The following is a 14,851-nucleotide window of genomic DNA, read 5'->3' as shown; positions in this document are numbered from 1 at the left end:
CAATTAAACTTTTCTTTCAGCATGAGATTTAAATATTTCTTGCCGATTTCAGCATAAAAATGGACAGTAAAATAAAACATGTGCAATGGTTTCAACCTGTTTTATACCACAAGGACAATGCCTTTCTGAATATGGGATTTTCAAGAAGCTTCCTTGCAGAAGCAAGATGGAGTGAAGTTACATCTTGCAATGGGAAAAGCTCTATGTTGGTGGGGATTGTATAGGTGATGTAAATATGGAGTGATCTGGCCAAAGAAAGGTAAGATCCCTAACCCCAATCGAGAGCAAGATTTATGGGCTGTAAGGCTGAGATTTTGCAATTCAATCTCTAGAAATCTGTGCTTGTTTGAAATGCTTCTGACAGTGATCTAAGCAAATGGTACCAGTATGGGCAGCCAAGGAAATCAGTGCATGCAATTGGTCCTAAAGAATTGGAATGTTAAATCCTTGTGCACTCTCAGTCCTTGGAGGACTGCTGGCCTGTGGGGGTCATGCACCACTGCTTGCCATATCTTCCTTTGTTTATTTAAACAGATGCACATTGGTTTGCCTGCTACTGAAGGACAGCATAGAACTGGGAGAGCTGGTTAGGAGGGCAAATTTCCTTGCCCACCCCACAAGCATTTGTTAGACTTAAGAGCCTCAGTAAAAAGAAGCCATAAGACATCCAAACAAACATCAAATCAAACTGTACCACATTCTGGTACAAACATTGCAAGGTATATCTCTTGTGCTGAGCTGTGGCGAGAAGGGACTTCAGTTATGTTCTCAAGAGGACCCCTCCCCACAACACAACACCAGCTGGGTTCTACCAGAAAATGTACTCAGGCGAAATCTATCTAAACTTCAGATAGACAGGTCACTTTTAGCTAAAAGCATGGGGGGTCATTAAAGGACAAACATATGTGTGTGTTTAAAACATACAGATAATTATAACAAAAACAGCAAGGCAGCAAAGAGGGAGCCAGTTTGGCTTCCCTATGCAGGGAGGAGCCACCCCCGAGAAGGCTCTCTCCTGCGGGAGGGGCGGGCCTGAGGGAAGGGAGCTGGACCCGCAAGCGGCCCTTCGAGCGGGGCCCGGAAAGGGAGTCCTTGCCGGGAGGCGCTTCATCCCCGCCTCGCGGGGCCGGGCCTGGGGAGGCCTCCCGGCTCTGCCCTGCTTCGGAGCCGCGCCTTCTGGGGCGGAGGCAGCGCTCTGCACATGCTCAGGCGCGCGGCGTCCTGAGCCCTGAAATCCCGCGCGCCAAGGTCGGAGGCGAGGCTTCGCTTGCCCTCTTCTCCGGGCTGTGAGGGAGCCTTACCCGGAAAGAGCGGCGCTTCCCCTCCACTACCCGCCTTCCGGTTGGGGCTCGGCCTAGTTTTCCGGCAACAGGAAGCGGGGGTTCAAATGCACGACCCCGGAAGTGAAAGGGCGGGGCTTGGCCGGAGCAGGGCCTTCGAGCCGCCTGATGGAGCCGGACCACAACTCCCATCACCCCTCGCGAGGGCCCGGCGCGCAAACTCAAGACCGGAATGCTTGGCTCCCTTGGGCGGGTCAAGCTTCGCCCTCCAGCAACAACGGGAGGTCGCCCCGCGAGACACTCCGGCCTCGGCGCGTGCGCACGGGGGAGTCGCAGCGGGGAGAGGAGAGAGAGAGCGAGAGAGAGAGAGAGGAGCCCCGAAGCACCGCCTTCCCGTCCCTTCTCCAGCCTATGGTTCGAGTGCCGAGCGCCCAATCGGGCGCCTTGTCCCGCCCCCTTTTTGCTCTGACTGGCAGCTCTCCTCTTCCGCGGCTTCTTCCCAGGCGGGCGAGCGGCGGGCGAGCAGGTCTGGGCCTGGCGAGGCGCGGGGGGGGGGCGAAGCCCAAGGGGGAGGGAGGCCCCGGAGGCCATTTCGGCGGGGCGGGAGCCAAGCCTGGTCGGGGGCGTCGTCTCCTCCTCCACATGGTCCTTTCCGCGCACCTTTTTCAGGCTTTCCTAATACAGCTTCTCTTTTCTGTTGCGGGCAAGAAAATGGAACGCAGGGAAGCATTTTGCTCCGTTCACTTGTACAGAATGAGGGGGATCTGACTGCAGTCAGGAAAATAGGGCCTACTCAGTTGCTGCCCCCACTGCTGTGATTATGTTTTCCTAAGCAAGAATCAGGATGATGATCATGGTGATAATAATAATATAATAATAATTTATTACTTATACCCTGCTCATTTGGCTGGGCCTTCCCAGCCACTCTGGCCATCTTCCAACAGGTGATTAAAAACACAATAAAAGATCAAACATTTAAAACTTCCCTGAACAGGGCTGCCTTCAGATGTCTTCTGAAAGTCATATAGTTGTTTCTTTCCTTGCCATCTAATGGGAGGGCGTTCCACAGGGCGGGTGCCACCACCGAGAAGGCCCTCTTCCTGGTTCCCTGTAGCTTTGCTTCCCACAGGGAGGGAAATGCCAGAAGGCCCTCGGCGCTGGATCTCAGTGTCTGGGCTGAACAATGGGGTGGATAGAGAGGTTTTTCCTAGAGGGGTTTTCCAATTAGCCTTGAGCTCCAGGATTTCTGCTGCCCCAAGCAGTAGCCTGTACTGCCTATTTTGGTTGGGCCACCTCACTTGGGGTGGGTAAAGTATGTCCAACCTGATCCTGCACATATATTCTTGGAGGCAAGTCCCACTTTGTTCAGTAATGTGTATAGAATTTTGGCCCTGAACTTGCTTTCTGAAGGGTAATATATTTGGAAGGCTGGGGGGAGAAGAGAAGCAGGAACTGCCGTTTCTGGAAAGGATTACAGTCTCATTGTTGCATATGAAGTAACCCCTTTGCTTTTCTCTCTTTTTTCTTTTCCCATGTACTGTAGTTGATCTTTGAAAGATGTGCTGTAAAACAAACCGTAGGTTTTTGCTCCTATATGCGAGCCAGAAGGGTCAGGCAAAAGCTATAGCTGAGGAAATATACCATCAGGCCAAGGACAGTGGGCTTGAAGCAGATCTTCACTGCATCAGTGAGTCAGACAAGGTAAGATTCTTTGAACACCCGATTCAAATATACAGGAGTGGCATATTTGCAAATGACTTCCCACAACATTTCTTTGGATCATTCAGAGCTTTCCTTAGAAATCTTTCCCCTCAAAAGGTACATCTTGATTTTGTTCTCTTTTTGTTGAAGTCTTTGGGTAAAAAGGGTAATCAACGTAGATGGTAGTGACGTGTTAAAGACTGCACCTTGTACCAGGTTGCTCACACTGCAGATTTTGTCCAAGGGAAAAGAAATTGGAGAGTGGGAAAGGGAGGGTCATGGAATCATAGAAATGTAGAGTTTCAAGGGATCCCGAGGGTATAAGAAGGCAGAAATGTGAGCAAATGCACTTATGCATACTTGGGTTTCATCTTGATTACATTTGCATTTCTTCTTATGCCCCCTCATGGAAGTTATCCTGTTTTATCCTTAGGACAACCCTATGAGGTAGGTTAGGTTGAGAGAGTGATTGGTCAAAGTTACCTAGTGACGTTCATGGCTGAGCTAGGATTTGAATACAGGACTATCTTATCTAAGTTCAGTACTGCAGGAAATCTACTACACTATGCTTATATATTGCATAGATTTGTTCGTGGAGAATTAGGATGCAAGAGGTTAAATTGTGGACTGAGTACCGTATTTTTCGCTCTATAACACGCACCTGACCATAACATGCACGTAGTTTTTAGAGGAGGAAAATCCGTAGGCATGCCACCCGTAGGCATTCCCTCCATAACACGCACAGACATTTCCCCTTCCTTTTTAGGAGGAAAAAAGTGAGTGTTATGGTGCAAAAAATACGGTATATATAATTTGTGAGAGTGTGTGATTTTTGATTCCAAGCTCAACTATTGCATCTAACTTTGGATCCTTGCAACATGTAAAGACCTACCTACTGTAGAAGCTGAGGCAAGACTTGGAATTAGAACCATTATTCTGTTTCTTTCACTGGTTGTAAAACTTCCTCCCTTCTGCTGCCCCCATGCACCCCCTCCTGAAATTGGCTCAGGGGTCTGTGTCAAGAGAACTCCTGGGACAGCCCATGTGGGGGGGGGGGATTCTTCTATCTGGAAACCAAAATGCTTGCGCAGATGGAATAATCACCTTAGTGTGATACTAAATTCCTCCCCATAGCAGGCTCAGAGCTATCAAAATAGATTATAAAAAGCTAATTGAAAAACCTGATGAATTGAAACATCACAATGGCTTAACCTCACATTACTGGATGTTCAGCTCTGATTGTGTGCGTCCAAATACCACCCAGTTTTGAACGTTTCTGCATTATGCTCCGACTTTGTTTCTTTCAATTTACAGTATAACTTGAATAGTGAAAAAGACCCTGTGGTTATTGTTACTTCTACTACGGGTACAGGAGAGCCACCAGACACAGCAGTCAAGTTTGTTAAGGAAATTAACGATAAATCTCTGCCGTCGGACCACTTTTCCCATTTACGATACGGATTGCTAGGTAATTTGCTTGTAAGCTGCTATTCATATAAAGCAGGGGAGAAACCTTGTTGCAAAAAACTGCAGGCTGGATCCAATATATTTTTGATCAAATTGCTTAACTATGATCACAGTTAGTATAGCTGTGCGGCCCTCATTACGAGTATTGATGAGGCACCACACAGAATCAGGGTACAATTCAAGCCTCTCTGAAATAAGGATTTAGCTGTATTTTCTTCATTGGGAAATATGAGCTATATATTCTTAAATTTTACAATTTAATATCCTTTGTATTTTTAGACTGTGTTTTTGCTGTATCTTTCCATATTTTACAATTATGATCCACGAAATAACTCTGATCCAACAAATGTGATTCCAAAGTCGATGGCAAATTGGTATGAATTTCAATTGTATAACCAAAGGGGATTATTTCATTTATGATAATGAAATAAAAAATAGCACTATACATTTTTTTTTACTTCATGTGTGCTGTTGAATAGGAAACCAGTAAAAAAACCAGCATGACTTGGTGTCCTAACTTTACTTATTGAATTTGAACATGCCTTTCTGCTTTTAAGGTGCCATCCGCCATATATAGCCAGCTAGTCTGCTAATTAATTAATTTTGGATTTTAAAATTTGGAAGTCTGAAGAATAGGATGATGACTTAAATACAGGCATCCAAAACTTAATTGTGGAAGAGGCTTTGCCTATTGCACTTTGGAGATCATGAAAATTGCCCATAATTCATTGACTTTTTCACTGATAATTCTGGTGCCTGGCTACTTACCTTTATCAATGAGCAATTTTTATTTATTTATTTATTTATTTTTGTAATAGCGGTTGATTCCCGACCAGATTGCAGGGAGGTAATGGTTTCCTCTAGATGGCTGCTTGGAGGGATGGGTGGGAGCAGCAGACTAAGCCTCCAGTTTGCTAAAATGGTGCATGGCCCCACTTTCTGCTTTTGTGGCCCCCCTTTCTTTCTCCTTTCTGTTTCCCCTGCTGCACTGGGGAAGTGGCTGTTCCTAGAGCAGGTCTGTGTGCTTCGCAGTTACTTCCAGATAGCCTGAGAGCACTACGACACCATGTGGGGCCGCTGCCCAGCAATTGTGCCACACGTCATCCGTTTCCAGCATCACCTGGGGCAGGCAGGGAGGGCTGAAGAGTGAGAATGAGAACCATTCTCTCTGTTCCAGTCCTTATGCCAAACATTTCAAGCTGCGTAGAAGAGAAGTGCTTCTTTCTGAGTTAGTATCTTAGGGCCAGTCCAGATTGGACTGATGGTGGCGGCGGTGGCAGCAGCAAGGAGGTGCCAGTTCCCAGTTCAGAAGAAACTTACATTCTTGTTCTCCTCTTCTGAACCGCCTGAATGGTTTAGAGACTGGGACGGGTGAGAGAGCCAGCTTTGGAAAATTCCACCCTGCCTTACCAAAGCTTGGGGGGGGGACACACAGTTGGACTCTGCATGGAAGAAACCATTGTCTACTTGGCACCATCCATGTCTGCACAAGGAGGCCTGTGTTGGCAATCCTAGGAACTTGTGCTTATTGTTTTGTAGTTTGTCTTACTGCTGCATTAAAGCTGGAGGGCAGAGTTTGATTTATTCTGAAACACCTTGTCCAGGGAATTGATCTGATGCAGGTTTTCTTGGTTTGCCTTTTCCCTTACTTTTATTTGCAGGCCTGGGAGACTCAGAATACACATTTTTCTGCAATGGTGGGAAGATAATAGACAAACGATTTCAGGAACTTGGAGCACAACGCTTTTATGAGGTTGGACTCGCTGATGATGCTGTCGGGTAAGAAACCTAAATTTCTCTGATGAGGTTTTGGTTAAGTCGCCTTGTGTGGCATTTCTTCCAATCCCCACCCCACCCCATCTATTTATAGCCCCATCTGGACACCAGTTTAGAAACTGAGGAGGAGCGAAATAGGAGAGATCTGCCAGTGAAATAATTTACTTTTCCTCAAATTAAGCACAAGGGTGGAATGACTCTCCACTGCTCCTAAAAATTTAATCTCTATCCTAGATGAAGATTGCTCATACATGCATGCTTCCTTCATTCCCCCAGGAAATATTCCCAGAAGCAGGCAGTGTGTCAGCAGTAGCCATGGGCAATTGTGATGGTTCAAGTTAAGAGCATAGCTTGCTTAGCCTCAGCTGAAATGACCCCACTGAGTCTTTTTGCCCACTGGTTCTGCAGAGCTACTGGGCAGAAACATTCCCAAACTCCTGCCTTCACTCCCTCCTGCTCCATATCTCTTCTTGGAGCCTCTTGTGACTTGATCTCCCAGAAGAAGTAAGAGGAGTTGAAATTGATAGACATGGTTGAGTTTGTCCTTCTTTGCCTCATTAAGTACTGCTATTGTTTTCGTTTTTTGCAAATGCAGTGCAAAGAGCCGCACAGCACATCCCAGGAAGTAAATATCTCACTGGGGCTCTTGTGATTATATCAGCTGATAGAGGGCTCTGGTGTGCTGCTTTTAATAATGGCTTTTAAAGTGGGAGAAAGCCAATAGCCTGCACACGTAGCCAGAAGAGCGAACTTGGTTATTCAACACATCATTATTAATAAAGTTTTAACCTTAATAGTCTTTTCAAATTCATGTATCAGTGGCATTTAACACGCTACAGGATAAGCAAAATTTACAAAACACTACTATAAGATACTGGAGATCCAGAGCAATTTGAGCAAGAAACTTCATACATGTTTCCTGACCATGTGTCATTATAAAGAAAAATTCTGGAACAACATATGAAGAAAACCCAAAATGATTCTTTTGTTCGCAGTCCAAACAGAAATAGAAAACGTAGACATACAGTTAGTCACATATCTTCTGATAGGTGCAAGGCTGCGCCTTAGTCATCTCTGGAGAAACAAAAATCCACCTCCTGTATCAGAATAAAAGGAAAATATGGGGAAAGCCTTATTATTTAGATTAACATACCAAATAAGAGCAAGCATCAGAACAGTAAATAAGAAAACTTTTTTTTAAAAGATGGGCACTTCTTCTAAGTTTCTGGAATGAGAAAATTAAATATAATACCACACATTGTAACTTTTCCCCACTACTATAAAGCCTGTTAAAATATGTTAAAGTCCTGTCTAGTGAAATATGTGTGCAATGTCTCAGTTCTTGCTTTTTCTTTTGTAAACCGCTCTTTAAAAAAACCAACATAAACCTTTGAAATAACTTGTAAACTGTGTTTAAATAATCTGCAGGTGCTGTTTGGGTGCTGACATTTATCCTGATCTTTCCATACATACTTTTTAAAATTCACTTTTTTTGCTTGGTTTCAGTTTGGAATTGGTGGTTGACCCTTGGATTGCTGGACTTTGGCCTGCCCTCCACCAAGAATTTGCATCCAGAAAGAAAGAAAGAAACTACACTGAACAACCTCCATCTCTTTGTGCTGATGCAGTTTGTAACTCGTGCATAAACTCCAGAGTAGAGCGTTTGAAGCTAGAAGTTTTGGGTGTGAACAATGATCTCCTAGCAAAAGCAGTTACTAAGTCAGAACTTCCCCTTCAAGGCTCTCAGCCTTCACTTTTCCACTCGGTTCCTCCACTTTCACAGTTGGCTCTTAATGTTCCTGCTTTGCCACCAGAATACCTAGAAGTGCACTTTCAAGAAAGCTCTGAGCAGGTAGGTCTCCCACAGCGACACCATTTCTAGATGTAAAACTCTGATCTTCTGTAAGTTTGCATTTGGGAACTAAAGATGCAACATGATTTTAAAGTTACTTATTTGTGAAGAAGGGAAATGATTTTATTATTACATTTATATCCATTTTTTTCCTTCAAGGAACGCACATTGGTGCATGTGGTTCTCCTTCCCGCCATGTTATCCTCACAAGTGGGGAGAGGAAGATAAGAGATGATTGTTTTTACTGGGAAAGACCACAATGGCTTTTTTCTAAAGTTGGAGAGTTAAACATGTTCTCAGCTCTTTCATTGAAATGATATGCTTGGGGGGGCAGGATCATGTATATATTTTACTGTTATTTCATATAATGGTGTACAAATATTTATGTGCTTATTCCTTCGATCTAAATTTACGTCAGCTTGTTTTTAGGATCCCAGCCTGTGTTGCGTTTCAGAGAGCTCCGTTTTCCAGGTTCCTGTCATCAAGGCTGTTCAACTTACTAGGGATGATGCAATTAAAAGGACTTTGCTGCTAGAACTTGATATTTCTGTAAGTTGAATTAGTTTGGGTTTTTTTTATTAACTTGACAGAAATGATAATGATGATAAACCTACGGTACAAGACAACCCTTTTGAAGTCCACTGTCCCAATTTTAACACTAAACAAGTTTTATAATATGATTTTACAAGGGGAATCTGCAATACATGTTGCAATGTGAAGTGCTCCTCTTTTGTGTTCCAACCAAGCAGCTGTTCCCTTTCCCAAGACATTCTATTCGCTCTTCCCAGGTTTCTGGGTATCACCAGATATATCCAGTCCATCATTTCACGCCCGCTGAGACTTCTCAGTCCACAATGAGTTGGTTTGGGCTGCTCCTGCATTAAGTTCCTCCCTCCCAAATTCCGTAAAACCTTGGGGTTACCTGCCAGTGCCTCCTTTTGATGTGTCAGTGGTGCCATTTGGACTACCTAAGGATCCAGACATGGCCCTCAATTTGGTAAACAGAAGTGTATCAGTACATGCTGCAGTAGATGTTCAGGTTAGTATAATGAAACACTTCCTTCACGGGAGTTTATAGTTGCCAATGAGCTGCAAAGGTCTTGGAGGACAAGAAGGAGCACACATCCATTGCTTTGACAAGTGTTTATTTTCACAAATTGTGGCATTAAAAGAGTGGATTGTATCTGGCTAATATGTGGAGAAGACCACTGATTTCAATAAGTCTAAAGATTCCTGACTGACTTATTTCCTTGTATTTATAGCACACCTTATGGTGTCCATGTAGTTCTGAGGCAGTTTCCACCCAGACACAAACCTGCTTAGCTTTAGCAAGGTGGTGCGCTCATGCACCGTCAGCCCATACCTTGGGATCAAGTCTGTTGGAATCATGGGTTTCCTTGGATAGGTCTGGCTGAGATAGAATAACCCACAATGTTTGCGTGCAATGTAATAGAGGGAAGGAAATGGTGTGTGGCACGTGTCTTTCCAGTTTCACATGGACCAACTTGTATTTTAAATACAGAAAACCACATTTAGCTACCAGCCTGGGGATGCCTTTAATGTCATTTGCCCTAATTATACCAGTGAGGTGGAAGAGCTTCTTCATATCTTGGGACTGTCAGAGAAGAAAGATTACTTTGTTTGCTTGAAGGTTAAGGCAGGCACTAAAAAAAGAGGTAGGTTTTATACATTTACCATGATATTGCATGTGATACTGCCCTTCTGAGAAGAGAAGAGAAAACTCATTTTGTGTAACTGCCCCTTCATTTTGGGATCTCAGGAGTTCTGTGCAAATTGCATTTCAAGTTAAAATACCTGAGGCACTTGTTAGACAGTCTTGTCCCCAAACTTGTGCCATCTGTCTCTTAGAGCCTTGTGACGTATGAGCAGGACTTGGACTCCAAAGCTGAAATAATTTTAATCTTTTTACAGCTTCTAAATCATTGCCCTTTCTCTTCTCTTTTCTGAGATTTTGCATATGTGATCCTTTGAGCAAGTAGCAGAGTATCTAAAAATGTACTCCAGTTTGATTTTGAAAACCCCAAAGTTACAGGCAGCAGATGTACTAGCTGGATATCCTATTTGATGTCAGTGGGAAAACAGAAACAAAAATAGACATAGATGGGTTTTAAGGCATTTCAATTTCCATTAGATTTTTAAACTGAAATGTTTGGGGGACATTTTGTTCTTTCTATTCATTTTAAAACTAATGCACACCCCTAGTTCATATGCCACCAGCATATGTGTGAAGTTGGGGAGCGTTGTCTCAATGTACATGCCTTCCTTAGTCCTGAATATTTTCAAATACAAGCCTAATTTATCACAATGGAACTTAGATAAATGTAAAAATGTAACCTTACTACTATTTTGTTTGCCCACTTACCTAGTTTGTGGAGATTCTTTTGGAGTTTTTATTGGTCTCATTGGGATTTCGCCACAATGAATAATCTGGTGTCCCACTGCAAATTTGGCCACTGCTCTGTCTGCCTCTGCATTCTGATAACTTATGTACAAGTTAAATAGTCCTGGTTTAAATGATTACAGAATTTGTGGAGAGCTTGTTGTTTACTTCCCTTCTTTGTGACACTGTCAGTCTACTTTTGCTTACTTAAAAAAAATTATTGATTCTTAAGGACCTGTCATTCCATGACTGCTAGGTAACAGTCAGCTTCTTGATGTAAATGTTAAGGAATCCTTGATAAGGTTTGAAGGAAACCTAGGATTCCCTGGAATATAATTTGAAAGCTGCCACTCTACATGAGTGAGTCTTCTAGGAGGTAGCTTTTACAACTCACAAGTAATCATAAAGAAGAGTGGAACTGTTTCTCGATATGTTCCCAATTTAAATTTATTTTTTCTTCTTAAACAGGAGCAGCTGTGCCACTGTATATACCTGAAAAGAGTACTGTGAAATTTATTCTGACGTGGTGTCTGGAAATAAGAGCAGTTCTCAAAAAGGTGACTTTACTTTTTCAAATAACTGTATTATATCCATTCTTGGTACTCTCTAAGGCCTAGACTGGTTGGGTGGTTCAAGCCTGCATTGGAGGAGTTTGGACATTGGAACCATGGGCATTAGGTAGCTGACACAGGGACTTCCCATATAAATTTATTTTTGCCTGAGGTCAAGAGGAAGACATTCTCAGTTGCTCTGGTTTTAACTGTTAGTCTCTGAGCAGTGCAGAATCTTTGCAATAAGCTCTCAGAAAGTAGTTTGTCCCCTGAAGCCGTCAGCCCATTTGTGAGCTGTTGCGATGCCATGGAATGTTCATGGGGTGGAGGAGGCCGGATTCCGATCATACTGAAGCCAAGGAATGAGGCTTCCCTTGGCCAAGAGCCTCCCATGCTTAGAGCAGCTCCCATTTCCAGCTACTGCCAGACCCATCAGCAGAGAACCCCTTTCAGGTTCTCTCTCTGCACTGCCACTTGCTCGTTCACTCGCCCTTGGCTTGCTGCACCAGGCCTCTTTTTCTGGACCTGGAGCAGCAGAGAGGATTAGGAAATTTGCTGCTCACGACAGCTGCCTTGTTCCTCTCTGCTGCTCTGAGTCCAAGAAGAAGTCAAGTGCTGCTAGTGAGTGGGCAATGAAGAAATAAGTGCTGATAGGCGCTGCCTTTGCAGGGCTCAAAGTTGTGGAAGAATAGTTAACAAATACATGTTTGAACAAGCAGGCTATATTGATATCTGTGCTATCAACGCTCTTCCATTAACTAAAATAATCAGTAACTGGATACCAGCAACGATGAGCAGCCAGCCAGATGAAAGGCTTTGTAACTTGAATACAGTGGACCCTCTGGATACGAATGTAATTCGTTCCAGGGGGTCCGTATGTACCCCGAAAAATCCACAAGAAGAGGTGCCGCTTCTGTGCAAGCACGCAGCGCGATAGAGCGCATTTGTGCGCAGCGAAACCCGGAAGAATACACTTCCAGGTTTGCCACGTTCACAACCCGAAAGTTGCGTTACCTGAAGGTAACGTAACCCGAGGGTCCACTGTACATCTTCCCTTGGTGCTAGATTAAACATGTTTGTGGGTTGATTTTGGTGGGCCTTTCCCACTAGACCACTAGATGTCATCAGTAAACCACATGTAGCAGCCTCTATGAACTGCTGTACCTTCTAAACACACATTTAAAGGCTTGGAGACTGATTTCCCATGAGCAGAACTTCGGTTGCGTGGTCCTCCTGCTGAGCTGCTCTGGAGACAGTGTTGCGGAATATCTCCCTGCCCTTGCCCCCTTCCGAGCTGCTCTGGAGATTGCAGAGCAGAGGGGGAATTGTCTAAAGTCACTGCCTCTTTTCAGCAGGAACCTCTGCCTGATTTCAGGAGACCTTCCGTTCACAGAAGTCACATTTGACTCAACCCTGGGCATTCATAAATTACAGAGTTATAGGTCAGAGTGCTACCCAAAGCACTCATCCCGTGTATATGTTACTCAGCATGGTGACTAACATACTTTATGCAGTTTGCTTCTGTCAGCTGTTATTGTGGTGCTTCAGTGCGCAAACTGCTTGGGCAAGTCACTCAGTCAGCCTAAAAGATATGTAATTGGCCTCTCCTGGTTGCCTGTGCCAAGCAAAAGCTGCCTAGGTGACTAGACAGGAAAGCTTTACCCAGCTTCATCCTTCTCCTTGAGCCTTCTCCTTTTAGACCAAGAATGACAGACACACTGGGCTAGAAGGCTAATGGGAAGCTCTGTGGGCGAGTACCCTTTGCAAACTGATTTTCAAGACTTGCCTCAACAGTTTTATTACAAAGGATATTGTGAGATAACGCCATGTGTGCAACCCTGAGCTCCTTGGAGGAAAGCCATGTATCTTTTTCTTAAAGCGTTTTATTAAAAATATTGTAACAATGCAAAATACCTTTTTTCAGGTAACAAAACAAAAATTGGAACCATAAAAATATGCTACGTGTCACAATGGAGAGAAGAGTAAGGCAGTGACAGTGGTACATTTCACCAGCCATTCATCCAGACCTCTGGGGATTGCAGTCCATGCTGTCTGGATATCTGAAATAGAGCTATGGCATGTGCCACAAAATGAGTCTGAAGCCTGTTAGTTTTCTGGTTGCTTTCAGTTGGCAGGTCAGCTTTTCAGCCAAAGCAAGCATCCAGACCTGTGCACACCAAGTTTTGGATAACCATTCCCTCCAAACCTTCAAGCACCTAGCAATCTCAAGTCTTGCCATCCATAGGAGAAACACCACAAGGTCTTTATCTTGCCCTTACAAACACCCAATAAAGCTGAAACTACTATTGTCTGCCTCATTATAGGCGACACCTGCAAGAACACTCTACACCAGATGTTTTGCATTGTCAAATATGACCGGCATATGTTAAATTTTGTCCCCCATGTTGCACCCCCTCCAACATTCTGGAGTGGTGGAGCCCCTAATAAAGGAGCAAATAAATGGGAGGGGTGTGAGGTACCACCTGTGGACCAATTTCCTCATACTAGGATTGGGACCTGTATCTCCGTATTCCCCACCCACAACCTGGAGCATGGCTCTCCTGGTACAGCAGTCCCCAGGCATGTTCCCGTAACATCCTCAACCACCTGGTTTACTAGGAGCCGATTCACAGAGGGTTGTCTGTACCTGTTCTGTCTTCAAAGGCATATTATTAGCAAAGATGCCTAGGATGGTACAGCCCGACAGCCTCCCTTCCTCTCAGCTGAAGTCACTTCTTGCCTGACTAAAAGCTGGGTGTGCTAAGAGTGGGAGCAGAGATGACCATAGTTGGGAGAGTTTTTTACCACTAGGTCCAAACAACGAAAGGACATTTTAGCAAGAGGTTATTGATGTTTGTGAGGTTCTGCAGAGCCCCTGCCTTACAGGAATCCTTAGGAACACTGTTTATCACAGATGTGACAGAGGATGCGGAACATAAGTTGAGAATAATCAAACCAAATTAAAAACAGACTCTTCTCTTCCGCTAGGCATTTTTGCGCTCTCTGGTAGAATACACCACTGATGCTGGAGAAAAAAGGAGACTGCAAGAGCTGTGTAGCAAACAAGGATCCTCTGACTACAATGCTTTCATAAGGGATGTGGGTGTGTGCTTGTTGGACTTACTCCATGCTTTTCCAGCTTGCAAGCCTCCCCTAAGTCTTCTCCTGGGTGAGTAGTTGCATGGAATAGACACAGGAAGAAAAGGAAGATATTGTGACCATTGTAGCAAATGGATGTCTTGGAAATAAGGTTCACTGATTGCGGGGAAATTATAAGTCTGGGCAGAGTTACCAGAAATGCAAAGTAAGATTTTCTCTTGCAGCTATCTCCATCCTGGCAGCAGCTAAGAGAAAACAGTCTAGAATTCAGGGTAGAACCCCAGGGCCAGGGTCAAAGATAACATTTGCAATCACTGGAACCAATTGTGATATGGCATTTTTAATAAAATCAAAAGGTTGACACCTGTTTTCTGAAACTTGTACATATGGGTGTGTCTTCTTTAAAATGTTACAGGTAAATAAAGGGAAAATAATTTCAGAAGTTGCTTCGATTCTTAGGAGCAGTGGAAGATATAGAAATACATACTAGTGAAGCTTATTTTCCTGCTGAGACCATACAGGAAACGTGTGTGATTAGAATAATAGAATCATGGAGGTGGAAGGGACCCCAAGGGTCATCTAGGCCAGCCCCCTGCAATGCAGGAATCTTTTGCCCAAGGTGGGGCTCAAGCCCACAACCCTGAGATGAAGAGCTCTACCAACTGAGCTATCCCAGATGTATTTCATTTGAAAACATTAAATTTAAGATCCATGCATTGCTGTA

At 44.1% G+C, this 14,851-nt stretch overlaps 1 protein-coding gene across 4 annotated transcripts in view; it reads left to right on the top strand.

Annotated features, from left to right (window-relative positions):
- Positions 1-1,689: 1,689 nt before the first annotated feature.
- The window catches only part of MTRR (5-methyltetrahydrofolate-homocysteine methyltransferase reductase), a 34,145-nt gene continuing 20,983 nt past the window's right edge, over positions 1,690-14,851 (top strand). Inside the window, exons 1-9 of one of the 4 annotated variants that reach the window (XM_053397528.1) lie at positions 1,690-1,806; positions 2,824-2,981; positions 4,296-4,449; positions 6,110-6,227; positions 7,731-8,076; positions 8,506-8,625; positions 9,599-9,752; positions 10,946-11,034; positions 14,017-14,197. In XM_053397528.1, coding sequence (XP_053253503.1) covers positions 2,838-2,981; positions 4,296-4,449; positions 6,110-6,227; positions 7,731-8,076; positions 8,506-8,625; positions 9,599-9,752; positions 10,946-11,034; positions 14,017-14,197 — 1,306 coding nt within the window. In that variant the 5' untranslated portion in view covers positions 1,690-1,806; positions 2,824-2,837. Of the gene's footprint in view, positions 1,807-1,915; positions 2,137-2,200; positions 2,225-2,823; positions 2,982-4,295; positions 4,450-6,109; positions 6,228-7,730; positions 8,077-8,505; positions 8,626-9,598; positions 9,753-10,945; positions 11,035-14,016; positions 14,198-14,851 lie in introns of those variants that run through there. The other 3 variants (XM_053397525.1, XM_053397526.1, XM_053397527.1) reach the window with 3 other exon arrangements.

Source organism: Podarcis raffonei, chromosome 7, assembly GCF_027172205.1.
Source record: "Podarcis raffonei isolate rPodRaf1 chromosome 7, rPodRaf1.pri, whole genome shotgun sequence".
In the NCBI taxonomy this organism is placed as follows: domain Eukaryota; kingdom Metazoa; phylum Chordata; class Lepidosauria; order Squamata; family Lacertidae; genus Podarcis; species Podarcis raffonei.
The sequence above is the reverse complement of the archived record's forward strand: the minus strand, read 5'-3'. Positions and strand labels throughout refer to the sequence as shown.